At 47.1% G+C, this 17,202-nt stretch overlaps 1 protein-coding gene across 1 annotated transcript in view; it reads left to right on the top strand.

Annotated features, from left to right (window-relative positions):
• The window catches only part of clcn3 (chloride channel 3), a 61,962-nt gene extending 47,214 nt beyond the window's left edge, over positions 1–14,748 (top strand). The window contains exons 8-15 of the mRNA XM_063186432.1: positions 1,682–1,818; positions 2,179–2,590; positions 4,355–4,541; positions 4,838–5,103; positions 5,773–5,905; positions 6,356–6,572; positions 9,109–9,184; positions 14,150–14,748. Of these exons, the coding sequence (XP_063042502.1) occupies positions 1,682–1,818; positions 2,179–2,590; positions 4,355–4,541; positions 4,838–5,103; positions 5,773–5,905; positions 6,356–6,572; positions 9,109–9,184; positions 14,150–14,362 (1,641 nt within the window). The 3' untranslated portion in view covers positions 14,363–14,748. The remainder of the gene's footprint in view (positions 1–1,681; positions 1,819–2,178; positions 2,591–4,354; positions 4,542–4,837; positions 5,104–5,772; positions 5,906–6,355; positions 6,573–9,108; positions 9,185–14,149) is intronic.
• Positions 14,749–17,202: the final 2,454 nt, after the last annotated feature.

The following is a 17,202-nucleotide window of genomic DNA, read 5'->3' as shown; positions in this document are numbered from 1 at the left end:
CTCTGTCTCTTTCCCTCTCTAAATTGACCTATTCACAATCAGACACACTCACTTATTCACTTTCACACATTCAGTCAGTGTCATACACACACACACTTTCTCACACTGCCTCACACACCTTTTCGCTGTTCCGCTCATCTCCTCTGACACAAATACACACATCCACACAGACTCTGACTAATTGACTCTACCCAACATAACATTCATTTTAATTATGGAAGGCAAACTGGTCCACTTCAGACTAGGCCAGGGAAGACTGTCTTGATATCAACTCAGACACTTGTTTGTTTATTTTTTTAGTTTAGTTTAATAACTCATTTTAATTAATTAGCATTCATTTTTACACTCCCACATACAGTGTTCTGTCACAATGTAACTGTAATCATGAGAAATTAATCACCATCATCTTCCGGACCTACTGTAATCCCCTGACTAATACACGTTGTACAGTACATGTTATGTTGACATTTCCAAGGCAAGATAGAGATTGCTGGGGAATAAGATGGCGACCCAGAGAGTGCTGTTGATGGTGTTTCCTTACTGCCATTAATGTTTCAGAGCAGCACTGTGCCTCAGTGCCTTTGTCTCTGGAATAGGCGGCTGTTATGTCGCTCTGTCCGGTGTCTCTTTTGTTTATCGCCGTCTCCCCCTCCACTCTTTCAGCCTCTTTTTTGGCTTCTACCTCTCTTTGTTGGCAGGTCTCTCTCTCTCTCTCTCTCTCTCTCTCTCTCTCTCTCTCTCTCTCTCTCTCTCCCTCTTTCTCTCTCTCTCTCTCTCTCTATCTCTCTCTCTCTCTCTCTCTCTCTCTCTCTCTCTCTCTCTCTCTCTCTCTCTCCCTCCTACTTTCCTGTAGCGCTCCACTCTTCCTCAACTTAGTGGCGGCAGTTATACTTGCCTTCCGTCTTCCCTTCTCCTCCTCCTTCTTTTTCTCCTCTCTCTCATTGCCCTCTTCCATCTCTTCTTCCAGGTGAGCTACTGCTTCCCTCTTAAGACCATGTGGTGCTCCTTCATCATCGCCTTCCTACTTCCCTGCTTCTCCTTCTCCTCCTCCCTCCCCTCTTTCCCTTTCTCTCTCTTCTTCGTCTCATCTCTCTTTCTCTCTCTTCTTCGTCTCATCTCTCTTTCTCTCTCTTCTTCGTCTCATCTCTCTTTCTTCTCTTGTGCGCCAGACAAGCTGCTTCCTTCTGAAGAGCCTCTTCCGCTCTCCGATGAACTTGTCACTCTTCCCTTCTTCTCTTCCGCTATTTCCTCCTCTTCCTCCCTCCTGTTCTTTGTTTCATTCCTCGTTCTCATCCCCCTCTATTCTCTTATTCTCTCCCTCCCTCCAGGTGAGCTACTACTTTCCCCTGAAGGCCTCACTCATCTCTCCCCCCCCCGACTCTCTCTCTCTCATCTCTCTCTCTCTCTCTCCCTCCATGTGAGTTACTACTTCCCCTTGAAGATCCTGTAGCGCTCCTTCTTCGCTGTGCTGGTGGCTGCCTTCGTGCTGCGCTCCATCAACCCCTTTACCTTTACCTTCTTCTTTCCCCCATTCCCTTCCTCCCTCTTCTCACCCCCCCTCTCTCTCTCCCCTCTCTCCCCTCTCTCTCTCTCTCTCTCTCTCTCTCTCTCTCTCTCTCTCTCTCTCTCTCTCTCTCTCTCTCTCTCTTCTCATCCCTCTCTATTCTCTCTCTCCCTCCAGGTGAGTTATTACTTCCCTCTGAAGACCCTGTGGCGTTCCTTCTTCGCGGCGCTGGTGGCTGCCTTCGTGCTGCGCTCCATCAACCCCTTTGGCAACAGCCGACTGGTGCTGTTCTATGTGGAGTACCACACGCCCTGGTACCTACTCAAACTCTTTCCCCTCATCTGGCTTTTAGCTTATTTGTTACTGTAGTGGAGATTGTTATTATAGAAGATTGTTGCTGTTGGTTTGTTTTTTACTTAATGCAAAATTGTTGGCCATTAAATAGACATAGTTGCTAAATCAGGTAAGCAAATAAATGCCCCATCACTCACTCACATACTCTCTTTCTCTCTCTGCCCTTTGTCTCTCTTTCCCTCTTCCCCACTATCTCTTTCTCTCTGTTTTTTCTGCCCCTTTGCTTCTCTCTCTCTCTCTTTCTTTCTCTCTCTCTCTCTCTCTCTCTCTCTCTCTCTCTCTCTCTCTCTCTCTCTCTCTCTCCCCCCTTCCCTCTCCAGGTACCTGTTTGAGCTGTTCCCCTTCATCCTGCTGGGCGTGTTCGGCGGCCTGTGGGGCGCCTTCTTCATCCGGGCCAACATCGCCTGGTGCCGGCGCCGCAAGTCCACGCGCTTCGGCAAGTACCCGGTGCTGGAGGTCATCACCGTGACGGCCGTCACCGCCCTGGTGGCCTTCCCCAACCCCTACACGCGCCAGAACACCAGCGAGCTCATCAAGGAGCTCTTCACCGACTGCGGCCCCCTGGAGTCCTCCCAGCTCTGCCAGTACCGGACCAAGATGAACGGCACCGCCGCCTACGTGGACGCCGCCGGCAACCAGGCCTCCACGCCGGGCGTCTACTCGGCCATGTGGCAGCTGGGCCTGGCGCTGGTCTTCAAGGTCGTCATGACCATATTCACCTTCGGCCTCAAGGTCAGTGGATACCGTTTCGACATTGTTAACTGCATGAACGTTGGTGGCTTGCGTATATACAGTAGGTATAGATAGTTCAGTGTAGGATCATCTAAGATGTTTGAGTGTTTGAGTGTTTTTTCAAGAGCCATAAAAAATTTAGTTCTTTGTCCATGTGAACAACAAACATACCAGATCAACGTGTTAGGCCCCACCCCCCATAAAAAACGCAATTGACTTGATATCAAGTCTTTGGCACTGTGCCATACATTCTGAAAAGGCGCGTTTTCAAGTCCATGGCACTCAAAGAGCTACTGGTGATGGTTGGTTGCTTTACTGTGTCTGTCTGACTACTTGGCCACTTGGCTGCTTAAGCTTACGTCGTGTTCCAAATTATAATGCAAATGACTTTGGAACGCGTTGTATATTATATGAGATGTGGTTGGATAAAGATGATTATTTAGATGGTAGCTATATGCTCTGCTGTGTGTACACTTGACCTTCTGGTTGTTGGGTATGGATATACAAACTTCACTTCCCATAATGCCACACATTTAGGCAGGCGCTATACATGGGTTCTACATTTTGTTTATAACCTGACTGCATTAAACTAGCTGCGCACAACTCAACCTCTGATTGTTGGAAATCGCTGTGGGTCAAAAAATTAGGTCACGTGGGTGGCTGCCAGTGTCTTGCCCCTCCTCATAACATTGTGTTGATAAACACTTAGAACCCATATATATAAGGTAGAGCTCCCCCCTTCAACGCTCTGGCCTTAGACCTGGTATGGGTTTTCAGGGTCATCGTGAACATACTCACCTTCAGCCTCAAGGTAGGTTGCTCTGTGCCATGATGTTGACATATATTGTTAAAGGGTAGAAATAGGATAGAAAATATACTTTGGGGGAAAAATGGATGTATGAATACATAGATGAACAGTGAGTGATCATTGACTGCTTATTCGGAGAGGAGAGCCAAGTTGGAAGTGCCTTTGTGGATTATTACTGCGGTGTTGGCGTCTCTATTGTCATGCTGTTTTCATCACTCTTATCAGTGCAGTAAGTTAATTACATGGTTGGAGCCATTCATAATCATAATTATGTCTTGTTGGCAGTCTCTCTCTCTTGGTGGAGTTCCTTTTACCATTCAACATGTTTTCAACACCTCACTGTTCTCTCCTCTCTTCTGTGTTCTTCCTCTATTGCTCTCCTTTATTTTATTTTTTCTGTCTGTCTTTCTGCCTTCTTACCTTACCTTTTCTTTCTTCCTTCCTGTCTTTCTTTCTTTCTTTCTTTCTTTCTTTCTTTCTTTCTTTCTTTCTTTCTTTCTTTCTTTCTTTCATTATTTCCTCATCTTGCTTCTTTACCCGTTCGTGTCCTCCATTAATTCCTCTTTCTTTCTTTCTTTCTTTCTTTCTTTCTTTCTTTCTTTCTTTCTTTCTTTTCATTTAATAAATTCATTGACATTGGTCCAATAAACGACTTTTGAACCTCTCTGCTCTCTCCCCCTTCCCCTTCCATAGGGTCTGTTCATCCCCAACGGTCCACATCACACCTTTTCCATCTATTCTTTCTCTTTCTACCCCTTCCCTCTCTCCTCCTCCAGGTGCCTGTGGGTCTGTTCATTCCCAACGGGCCACATTGCACCTTTTTATTCATCTTTTTTCTCTCTCTTCCCCTCTCTCCTCCGCCAGGTGCCTTTTGGTCTGTTCATCCCCAATGGGGACTCATCGCACCGTTATATTAATTTCTTGTCTCTTTCTCCCCTTCTCTCCTCCTCTGCCAGGTGCCGTCGGGTCTGTTCATCCCCAGCATGGCGATTGGGGCCATAGCGGGGCGCATCGTGGGCATCGTGATGGAGCAGCTGGCGTACTACCACCACGACTGGTTCCTCTTCAAGGAGTGGTGCGAGGTGGGCGCAGACTGCATCACGCCAGGACTCTACGCCATGGTGGGGGCCGCAGCCTGCCTCGGTGAGTTGGGTCGGGAGCCATTTGTGACTAAAAACTGGATAGTGGCACATTCTGAAAATATAATCGAATATGCACTGCACAAGAAAGTTGAGCTTAACTCTGTGTGCTGAGCAAAGTCCCGACAGTTTCTTGTTTCTACATTGATGAATATTCATGATCAAAACATTTCGTATTGGCTACCATGAGCCAGGTGGCTATCACACCAAATGTAACGTCGAGCATATTTGGCCTATCCCTGGTCTAAGGGTGGGGCTCCCTATCTAACTATAATGAGTTATTCCCCTCCGCACCCCTAGGTGGCGTGACGCGCATGACCGTCTCGCTGGTGGTCATCGTGTTCGAGCTGACGGGCGGCCTGGAGTACATCGTGCCCCTGATGGCGGCGGTGATGACCAGCAAGTGGGTGGGCGACGCGTTTGGGCGCGAGGGCATCTACGAGGCGCACATCCGCCTCAACGGCTACCCCTTCCTTGACGCCAAGGAGGAGTTCACCCACACCACGCTGGCGCGCGACGTCATGCGGCCACGCCGGTCCGACCCGCCGCTCGCCGTGCTCACACAGGTGAGGAGTGGAACCACGTCCATGACCGTGCTTCTTCCTCTCTCCCTGTTTCTTCTTCACTCGCTCTCTCTCTGTCTCTAGATCTCAAATCCCCCACTCAGAGTGCACACAGATGAGGAGAATCACTCTGTTATATTCTGTAGATAGCTGTAATAGATATTTATAGTACTGTATCTATGCTCTGTGCTTTCTGCTCTCCGAGAAAAAGCCAAATTAGTGTGCCACTTACTGTTCCAAATCAGATAAATGTTTTCACTGGTCTGAATTGGAATGCACCTCTTTTATTTCTTCTTTGTGGTACATTTTGTTGCCATAACCTCTATTGTTATCTTTTTCTCTCCATTTATCCCTTTCTATCCCTCCAACTTTCTTACTTTTTCCTCTTTTATCCCCACCTTGTCTCACCTCTCTCTCTCTCTCTCTCCTCTCTCTCTCTCTCTCTCTCTCTCTCTCTCCTCTCTCTCTCTCTCCTACTCTTTCTCTCTCTCTCTCTCTCTCTCTCTCTCTCTCTCTCTCTCTCTCTCTCTCTCCTACTCTTCTCTCTCTCTCTCTCTCTCTCTCTCTCTCTCTCTCTCTCTCTCTCTCTCTCTCTCTCTCTCTCTCTCTCTCTCTCCCCACCTGTCCTTCTCTCGCCCCTCCTTCTCTCCCTCTATCCCCCTCCTCTCTCAGGATGACCTGACGCTAGCGGAGCTTCAGACGGTGATCAGCCAGACGAGCTATAATGGCTTCCCCGTCATCGTCTCCAAGGAGTCCCAGCGGCTGGTGGGCTTCGCCCTACGCAGGGACATCACCATCGCCATCGGTAACCACATGCTCACTACCTGATACAGTTGTAGGAACAGTCCACCATTTTACACAAATTTTACACCTCTACCATTTTTTTCAATATGCTCATTGTACACCTGTCCTAGATTTCTTCCAGTCGGTGTCTGAGGCTCTGAGGTGATGTAAGTTTCTAGCACGTATGATTCAACTGGATGCTGGTACCAAAAACTGAATGGTACCAACTGGTCTTTGGTCTTTGGTTAAGAAGTAATCTCACTAGAATCAGACAATGGTCATTTTTGGTACTCTCTCACCAGGAGCGGATCATGTTGAACTCGCACATCTTCAGTACTTCACTCAATGCATCCAGTGTAGTCCCTGCATTAATCTGTATCTCTCTGTCTCTGTTTCTTTCTCTTTCCCTCCCCCTCCCCTTCTCCCGGTCTTTTCTTTTCTACCCCCCCTCCTCCTCCTCCGCCTTTTCCAGAGAACGCGCGGCGTAAGCAGGAGGGCATCATGCTGAACTCGCGCGTCTACTTCACGCAGCACGCGCCCACACTGCCCGCCGACAGCCCGCGGCCGCTCAAGCTGCGCTCCATCCTGGACATGAGTCCCTTCACCGTCACCGACCACACGCCCATGGAGATCGTGGTGGACATCTTCCGCAAGCTGGGCCTCCGCCAGTGCCTGGTCACCCACAACGGGTAAGGTCATCCTGGGCCACGCGGCGGGGGCAAGGGGGCCCAGTGGGGCTGGAGGGCCAGTGGGTGGGAGTTGGGGGTTAGGTAGGTTAGTGCAGTGTTTCCCAACCAGGGGTACATGTACCACTAGGGGTACGCGAGCACACTGCAGGGGGTACTTGCAGAAATGTATTTTTTTACAAATGTATGGAGCATAGTTACTTTGGGATAGAGAAAGCAATATAGAACAGAAGTTATGGGGTACTCATGGCACAACGAAAAGGCATCGGGGGGTACACAAGACAAAAAAGGTTGGGAAACACTGGGTTAGTGGGTGGGTGTAGGGTGGTCTGGTGGGTGTAATGGGTATGCCACTATTTTGGGGCTTAATACAGTTAAAATCGTTGGCCAGGGTTTATAAAGGTGGTAAAGTGTCTTATTTTGTATGTAAGCCGTTGTCTTGCTTTAAGACAAGTTAAAAGAGGGAGCATGTCGCTAAGCTAGTGAAAGTCAATAGATCCGTGTAGCATGCTACAATGCTACACGGATCCATTGACTTTCACTAGCTTAGCGACATATTCCCTCTTTTAACTGGTCTTACAGCAAGACAACGTTTAACATGAAAAATAAGACACTTTACCACCTTTATAAACCCCAGCCAACGATTTTAACTGTATTAAGCCCCAAAATAGTGGCATACCCCTTTAAGGGGTAGGGTGGGACTCAGATATTGCCTTGTCACCCACAACGATATATATATAACGTATGTATATAACCATGGGTCTATGGTTTTCGGATGGAGAAACAAAATGGAACCATAAGGCAAGGGTGTCTGCTGGTCTCATATTATTCAATGTAAATTGCTAGCTTGGATATAGAATTTGCACTGCCAGACTCAGCGAATGGCTGAAACTTCAGGAGAAAGATACAACTCTATCAGTTAACTCAAGGGGACTATAAAATGAACGCATTTCCAAAAATGGCACAGTATCACTTAAACCTTATTTTGTGGGGAAGGGAAATGTCTTGAACAAAGAAACAAAGAGGAAGGAAGTTTCCTTATTGCATGGAGATGATCTCTCTCTCCTTCCTTCCTCTTCTGTCTTGTCTCTCTCATCATCCGCTCGCCACCGCCATGTTACCCGTTGTCGCCAGAGATGCACCCGTGTCTGGCGCTGTGTGTGGTACAGTAGATTGATGTACACATGTGATACTCTCTCTCTCTCTCTCTCTCTCTCTCTCTCTCTCTCTCTCTCTCTCTCTCTCTCTCTCTCTCTCTCTCTCTTCTCCACAAACACGTGCGCACACATGTACACACACACACACACACACACACACACACACACACACACACACGTATGCAGTGACACACATATGTGAACACATACAGTCACAAACATACATGCACATATACACATGAATAGGGTACAAAGACATGCACACAACCATACACACTTGCATACAATAGGCCTACATACAGTACATTACGAAAGCATGCACACAAACATACATACGCACGTACACACAAACACCAAGTCTGGACACTAATGCTGTTGCATGGCTCTTGCATGCTAAGCTCTACACTGTCTCTGAGGTTGATCAGAGCTCACGCTGCTGCTGCTGCTGCTGCTGCTGCTGCTGCTCCCTACTCTCCTGAAGACACTTGCTTCACGTTATGGAAACCTCTTGATCGATGACTACTTTGAGCTTAATGCTCAAATTTCACTCCATTCATAGCTTAGTAGTAAACTTGATGAACCCGCCTAGCTAGCGGCCAAAAATATGTTTTGCCTGCCGAGTTGGTCTAGTCATGGTCCTTGTGAGAGGTCCTTGTGAGAGAATGGCTACGGCTACAAAAAGTGGTCGTTTGATTGGTCATAGCGTTGTCTCAGGCAGTGAAGAAGCAATTTGAACCACAACAAAAACAGTTTGGTCATACTCATTGCCCTGAACCGTTTGATTCCAGACTTAAAATGTCATGTTTTAGTCTGGCTTGCCAGGTGGCTTGAAACGTTTCAGATACTGAAAGTTCAAAAAGGATTTTTGAGATTCTAATTCGTTTTTTTTTGCCCTTTACCTACATTTGCACAGACTGGAATTTGAATAAGTACTGCATGCAGTAAGAACCCCTCAGGATAGTATTCCACAGGAGATGTATGGGCAGTCCCACGTCAACACAATTTCTTACGCACTTCTGATTCCTCACTTTGTCATGATTTTTTGCATTCCCTCCCCGGTTTACCAAAACTCTAGTGCTTACAAGTTTCTTTTTTCCTTGAATCTCAGCCCACTATGCTTTTTAACAACTTAATGTACTAACTTAAGCAATGATAATTTGTAGCCTAATTGTTTTTTATGTTTCCTCTGTTGTTGAGTTAATCTTACGTCTTATGATTTTGCTTGCCTTTTTGTGTTTACTTTAACATGTTTTGTCTGCATTTTGTTGTTTATTTTATTGTTTTGTCTGCATTTAGTTGTTTTGTTGTTATTTGTTTCTTTTGTGTTGCTGAGCCTGTGTGTCTGTCTTTGTGTGTGTGTCGTTGGTGTGTGTGTGTTGCAGGATTGTGTTGGGAATCATCACAAAGAAGAATATTTTAGCACACCTGGAGGAGCTCAAGGAGCAGGCGGAGCCTCTGGTGATTAGCTCTACCCCTTTGCCCATGACAGGCAGACCACTCCCGCACGGTCTAGTAGGCCCCTCCTACTCCTCTTAGATGGGACGCATGAAACTAGAGGGAAGTTTCAAATGAATCGAAGTAAAAGTACAGAACAGGGTTGCTTTTCTCGACAGCGTCGTTGCTAACCAAGTTAACAACTTACTTGGGTTGTTGCACTGCAATTTCCCATTGGCAACCTACTAAGTTGCTAACTGGTTAGAAATGATGCTTTGGAGAAACGGGGCCAGAATGGGAAATATGAAATAAGTACATATGATTGGCTGTTTTTCCCCTCCCAGCCATAGTGACCACCACATCAGCCAATCGCGGCTTGAGTGTAGGCAGTCAGGGTGTTGTTAGCAAGGATGATGTTAATAAAGACATTGGGCACGATCATGATGAAGCAGTGCTGCTTTTGCTAGGCACTGGGCATGCACACTTTGGCAGTTGGATACATTGTGGTTAGAAAATTCTAACCAGAATGCATCCAACTGGCAAAGTGCACATGCCCACTGCCTAGCAAAAGCAGCACTGCTTCATCACGATCGTGCCCATTCACTTTGCACTGGGATTCCGGGCTTTGCAGCTTTTGCGTTGGTCTTGGGTCTTAAACTCTTGGGTGTTTCTGGGAATTCTACCTGTATTATAGTGACGTTGCGTCATCAAAAGAGAGGTACTCGTGTGTAAAGGATAGACAACCCCTGCTGTAATACACGATTGAAGAAATTAGACTTTCCCACTAGCATTGTGTGACGTAGCACCGCCACCTAGCACCATAAGCATAGATATTCTCATTAGCCTATTCTCCTTCTAACACAGGGTCTTACACTTCAATAAGGGACATTACAATGTCCTGACAATAGACTATACTTACAGTAACGTCAGTTATGTAGTTATGTATTTGTTCATTTTTAGCTCTGTGGATAGCATGCTAAGCACCTTGTTTACCTACCTACCTTATTTGTACAAAATAACCCTAACACCTACCCCAAAGTCAATGACTCATGTCCTATTTTTATTTGTTTTCTTTTTGCTGGCAATCAAAATCTCTACTCGCTGCTGGGCCCCACTACAGATCGATGACCACTGACCGCCGGCACGTGTAGCGCGGCCTTGTGCACAATTGGCGAGTAACTCTAGCGAGTAGCACTAGCGGTAGCATTGCATTGCTAGCGGTAGCATGCTAGCAGCAACATCTTCCACCTACTCCTACTCCTCCTTTCTTGTAGTGTGTAGTTTTTCCATACAGGTGTCAGTCCCGTGAAGAAAGTATGTCTTCTGCCTGTGTATAATAGAAGAAATGGAGAAGAAGTTTGAGTCGAAGTTTGAGTCGATCCCCATAGTTGTGTCGTTTTCAAGGTTACGGGGTGCGGCTTGTGGGGGAAAAGAATGATTTTTTAAAATGTGATTTCAGTAATTGGAAGAGCATTTGGAGCAGCATGCACCAAATAACAAATCAACAGCTGGCAATAACTGTAATGGGCATACACCTGAAAATGAACCTAAAACCTAAGTGTTAGTTGTCAGTCCATGTTTTGGTCTTTATTGTGCAAATATTTTTCTGTTGTTATTCCAATCACAAACAGCAGGATTGTAATAAGGCTATGATTCACACAGAATTTTACCTTTAAAGCAACACTTCTTACGATAATGGTGAACCACTGAAACATCATCTGAAGTTTGGAAAAAAATACTGAGCGGTGCTATTTTACATTAACATAACCAATATGCTAATTAACATAGCTAATTAGCAAGTTGAGATGAGATGAGATGAGATGATTAGCAAGTTAACATAGTTAATTAACATGTTTCGGGATATGTCAAATACTGTATTTGGCAGGGATCACTTACTTTCTGAAGGCGGGATTGACACTTGTGGTTTTTAGTTTTGGCACTATTTTCCTTTTCCTTCCATCTTATTTTTTTTAATTATTATTATTTCCCAAGCCACCCATCACATAGAGCCAGTTCCCTCTTGCCTTAGCAACCATTGTCAAGTCCTCTGTGTGGAGGGGTGTGTGTCTGTGTGTTGGGACATTAGAGTACCGTGTGTGATTGACAAGTGACTGAGTGATTGAGGGGTGAAAAAAATGATACAATGCCCAACAGACAACCCCCATAACCAAACAGACATTCACACACATACTGTATCTCCAATTCCTCCAACACCTCTCATTTTCTGGCTGGTTGTCTCTTCCTCTGATCTCTGATTGGATGTTTCAATGCCTCCTTCACTAGTGTTCTGTTCTAACCCTGTAATACTTTCAGTAGAGTAGCATGCACATTTAATAACACGCACACACACACACACACACACACACGCACACGCACGCATGCGCGCACACACACACATGCACACATGCGCGCGCGCACGCACACACACACACACACACACACACACACACACACACACACACATACACACACACACACACACTGGTACATGCATATGCACATTTATCGTTCCCATTTGCAATTAGTTCCCATTTTGATCAGAACTACGAAACCTAAAGCTCAGAAAGTGCAATGTACTTCATCACTTCATCAAATCCACCAGTGGACATCAGCACAGGTGATCGGTCTCTGATTGACACTTGACCTGTTTGGTTAGCTAATAAGTATCCCACAGTTTAGTGTGAGATTAATGTATGGTTGGATTTCTTCTTTTGACTGCTCTTAGGTTTCACTCCTCTGATGTCATTTATTGGGAAATAGCAAAATAAACAGCAAAATCAATCAATCGAAAGTATTTCTATAGCACAAAGTCGTCATTCAATATGCGTGAGGAGAACATATACTGAAATACATGTAATTTGACTGGTAAACACTAGAGGGCCACCTTGTTTTACACTCAAGACACACACATATCCAAGTTTGGGAGCGTTCAAATTTGAAATTACGAAAGACATTTTCTACTAGCTAACCGTTTGCATAGTTTACCAGGGCTGATATGTGGAATTGAGCTAGACCTAATCTGGTCTTGAGAATGCATGAAAACTCACAAGTAGGTGGTGGTATGTATGTGTGTGTGTGCTTATGTACTGTACGTGTGTGTGCGCGTGCATTTACATCTCTCAGTGTGTACTGAACCTCCTTGTTCCAGCTTCTGTCTGTCTGTACCATCCTCCAGTGGAAATCATTCTCAGAACACACACTCACACACATGCAAACACAAACACTCACACAAACAAACATCCTCACCTCACTGCCTGGCCCGCTGGCTGTGTTTTTTCTCTCTCTCTCTCTCTCTCTCTCTCTCTCTCTCTCTCTCTCTCTCTCTCTCTCTCTCTCTCTCTCTCTCTCTCTCTCCCCCTCCGAGTTTCCTTTCGTCTCTCTCTCTCTTCTCTCTCCACCCGGTCTTCCACCGCTTCCATCTGTGCCTGGTGTTTGTGTTGGCAGATGTGCAGGTACTGCATTAGGCTTGGCTAAAGGATACAGCAGTAAACATGGTGCCAGCTTGTTGCTACACATGACACACAACTGCCACTTGGTCTATCCTCAACTTCTCTGACGCTGGAGGGGGTGACATAGAAATAAAAAATGTGATTGAATGAAGATACAAATGATTTCAAGTGTGCGGACCTCTCAACCATTCACCTAAATTTGCCTTTGTCCTGAACCCCATGCACAGGGGATCTGCACAATTTCCCCTCTCAATGGAACAAAAATGCCCAACATTACTGTTTGTGATACCACGTTACATTTTGTCAATCAGACCCATTCTCTGTGGTTCATTGAAGAGGAAAGCTAAATTGGCTTTGGCATTGGTATTTGAGAGCAACAGTGGCAGACGTTTGATATTTGGGGCCATGTTTAGCAGTCTGACCATAGGCCAAACAAACAAACAAACAAACAAATAAAACAGAAAGGGTAATACAACCAATTGATTCTGAAATTCCAGCCAAGGTTTGTAGCTTTTGCACCTGCCAACAGAAACTTGGTTCCACAATTCTTCTACCGCAACAGCCGACCTTCCACAGTCAGCCGACCTTCCACAGTTCCACATTTTAACGCCGTTACTGTACTAATGAATACTTTCTCTTTTCTCTCCCTTCATTTTGTTTTGTATACCTCCTTTACTCCTCCCTCCCATCCTTCCTTTTCTTTTTTTGTTTCTCCTCTCTCTCTTTCTGTTCTCTCCGTCTCTCTATCTCTCTCTGTGTGTGTTTCTGTCTTTCTCTCTGTGTGTATCAATCTTTTTTCTCTTTTTTCTTATCTGTTTCTCTGTCTCCCCCCTTTTTTATCCCTCTCTATTCCTCTCTCTTTGACTCTGTTTTTCGTGGTATTCTCTCTCTTCCTCTGCTGCTCTCCTTTGTGTCTTTCCTTGTCCCTCTTTCCCTCTTTCTCTCTCTTTCCCTCCCTCTCTCCCTGCCCCCTTGTCTTCATCTCTCTCCATCCCTCCCTATGTCTCTTCTTCCCTCCATGCTTCCTTGTCTCTATCTCTCCTTTCCCCTCTTCCTCTGTATCCATCTCTCTCTTCCTTCTCCTTCTCCTCCTCCTCGTCTCTCTCCTTACCTCCTCCGCGTCTCTCTCTCTCCCTCCCTCCCTCCCTCTCTCTCCCTCCCTCCTTCTCGTCCCTCTCTCCCTTATCTTCATCTCTCTCTCCCTCCCTCCTCCATGTCTCTCTCTCCCTCCCTCATCTCTCTATCCCTCCTCCTCGTCTTTCTCTCCCTCCTTCTTCCTCTCTCCTTCCCCCCTCCTCCTCATCGTCTCTCTCCCTCCCTCCTCATCCTTGTCTCTCTCTCCCTCCTCCTCCTCTCGCTCTCCATCCCTCCTCTCTCTCTCTCTCTCCCTCTTCCCTCCTCTCTCTATCCCTCCTTCTCCCTCCCTCCCTCCTCCTCGTCTCTCTCTCCCTCCATCCTCCTCCTCCACCCCTCCTCCTCCTCTCTCTCCCTCCCTCCTCCTCCTTGTCTCTCTCCTCCTACCCCCTTTACATCTCTGTAGGCGTCTCCTGGGCATCATCACCAAAAAAGATATCCTGCGGCACATGGCCCAGATGGCCGACCAAGACCCCGACAACATCATGTTCAACTAGTGCCCTCCTTCCTCCTCGCCAGCTGCTACGGCAAGAAAAAGCGTCAGAGGCGGCGGCAGTGGAGGGAGGAGGAGGAGGATGAGGAAGAGCAGGTCCGCCTACTGGACAGCACGTCCCTTTGACACACAGCCACCACACTCCCCAAAACTCCCACAGAGACACTTACCATTTACCAAGAGGAGGAGGAGGCGGAGGAGGTGATGGAGGAGGAGGAGGAGGAGGATGAAGAGCAGGTGGGCCTACTGGACAGCACGCCCCTTTGACACACAGCCACCACACTCCCAAAACTCCCACAGAGACATTTACCATTTACCAAGAGGAGGAGGAGGAGGAGGAGGAGGAGGAGGATGAGCAGGAGCACGTCCCTTTGACACACAGCCACCACACTCCCCACAGACACTCGCAAAATGCCCATCCCGATGACAACCCCGTCCCTTAGCCTTCCTCGCTTACCCAGAAACCCCACCAAGAAGGGGGAGGAAGAGGAGGAGGAGGAGGAGGAGGAGGAGGAGAAGGAAAAAGAAAAAGAAGTGCCAGGTCTGTCTACTTGGAGGTCTGCCTACAGCACATCCCTCTGACACACACAGCCACTACACTCCCTAAACTCCCGTAGAGACACTTTCTATTCGTCCATCCCTCTCCCTCATTCTCAACAAACCTCCAATAGGAGGAAGAGGAGGTGGAGGAGGAGGTGGTGGTGGTGGAGAATGAAGGTCAGCCTACTACACAGCGCATCTCTCTGACACACAGCCAGCCACACTCCTAAAACAACATACAGACCCATACCAACCATCGCTGCAGTGCACACATCTCTCTTGGCCTCCCTCGCTTCCCTACACCCTAGAGTTTCCAGAGGAGGAGGAAGAGGAGGAGGAGGAGGAGGAGGAGGATGTCAGCCTACTGGTACAGCGCATCCCTCTGACAGACAACAACCACACTCTCAAATCCCTATACCGATCAGTCACCTCCCTTGCAGTATCCCAGCAGTCACCTTCTCCCCCTGGACAGCAACTTCACCACTCGTACTACTACTCCCACCCCAACACCTCAAATTAGGACATTACCAGCCTCTGGCCTGCTCTTTACACCCTCTCCCCTGGCTTGCCGACTACTAGTGCAGCCCTCAACCTTGCGCCTCTCCGCTCCCTCTGACCCCTCATCTTTGTCTCTCTCCCTCCCATCCTTGGGGACGCCATCAGAAAGGAGGAGGAGAGCAAAAGAAGAAGGTGGAGGCCCGTCGTCTCGACAGAACCTCCTGTTTGGACCCACACAAAACCCCTTGTCCCCAACATCATCACAGCACTCCTACCTCTTCCACTGCTCCTTCTTTGGCCTCCCCCGATCATCCCCTAAAGCTCACATGCTATTCACACACACCTGCACTTGGCTGTATGTGTACACAGCTTTCAGTGTGTGTTGTGGTGTGTGTGTGTGTGTGTGTGTGTTTTGAAAAAAAAAAACATGAGTAGGTGGTGTGTCGTAATGGCTTGGCAGTGCCCTCTGTTGGTGTAGACTGGAAATGCGCAGGCCAGCACACAGACTTAACAGGAGAACTTTTCAGTGTGGAACTTTTCAGTGTGTGTTGCATTGCATCACAGGAGAACCCAGTGGCCCAGATCATAGGATGTTCAGTCCCGACACACAGACACACACACACACACACACACACACACACACACACACACACACACACACACACACACACACACACACACGTGCGCGCGCGTATACACACACAGAGAAACACTCAAGGTCATAGTTCAACACTAGTTTTGTTGTCCACAGTACAGAAACCACTGACATACACACACACACACACACACACACACACACACACACACACACACACACACACACACACACACACACACACACACACTTAACCTGTTTGTCCATGCGCCCTGGCTGCATGACGTCCTGCCGGCCCCTTGTTGATTGACCTTTTAACATGTGACCTTTGACCTGACGACTCACTACAGGTGCCCAGAAAGGACAAAATTAAAAAGGTCGAGATGAAACGCCCTGTGAACGGGGAGCTCTATTGCTATCCCTCCCTCCCTCCTTTTACTCACTCACACACACACTCCTCCACTCCTCTCCCTCTTAGAATTCAACTATGTTTACCTGTGAAGTCTGCATTTTGGTGTGTGTGTGTGTGTGTGTGTGTGTGTGTGTGTGTGTGTGTGTGTGTGTGTGTGTGTGTGTGTGTGTGTGTGTGTGTGTGTGTGTGTGTGTGTGTCAAAACAAGCACCCAACATTCCAGACAAGCTGGTATGTGAATAGTTTGGCTTTTCTTGCACCTTTACAGAAGAAATCAAAAGCTCAACAGCTTTAAAGTTTGTGTGTGCGTTTGTGTGTGTGTGTGAGAGAGAGATTGTGTGTGTGTGTGTGTGTGTGTGTGTGTGTGTGTGTGTGTGTGTGTGTGTGTGTGTGTGTGTGTGTGTGTGTGTGTGTGTGTGTGTGTGTGTGTGTGTGTGTGTGTGTGTGTGTGTGTGTTTGTTTGTGTGTGTGTGTGTGTGTGTGTGTGAGAGAGAGAGATTATGTGTGTGTGTGCGTGCGTGCGTGTGTTGTGGGTCCAAATTGGGTTTTGGGTGGTGGGTGGCGTAGGCTATTGGAAAACAATCAAAAGTGGCTGTGTGTGCATGCATGTGGGTTGGCTAGTTCTAGCGATCCGTGCAGACTAGACCCTAAACGTTGTGTGAACGTTCCGCACTACAAACTTGAACGTTATTTCAACATTTCTCACTACATAGCATGTTGGATGGGTGTGGAAGGGTGTGGGGTGAGGCAATGGGAGTAACTTGTGTAAAAATAATAATAGTGAACAAACACACAAATCAGAAGTTCAACATTATAGAGCTGCTGGACGTTGCTGCTCGTGTGTGTGTGTGTGTGTGTGTGTGTGTGTGTGTGTGTGTGTGTGTGTGTGTGTGTGTGTGTGTGTGTGTGTGTGTGTGTGTGT

Source organism: Engraulis encrasicolus, chromosome 21 (assembly GCF_034702125.1).
Source record: "Engraulis encrasicolus isolate BLACKSEA-1 chromosome 21, IST_EnEncr_1.0, whole genome shotgun sequence".
Classification (NCBI taxonomy): Eukaryota; Metazoa; Chordata; class Actinopteri; order Clupeiformes; family Engraulidae; genus Engraulis; species Engraulis encrasicolus.
Note: the sequence above shows the minus strand (reverse complement) of the source record. Positions and strands in the feature narration are given on the sequence as shown.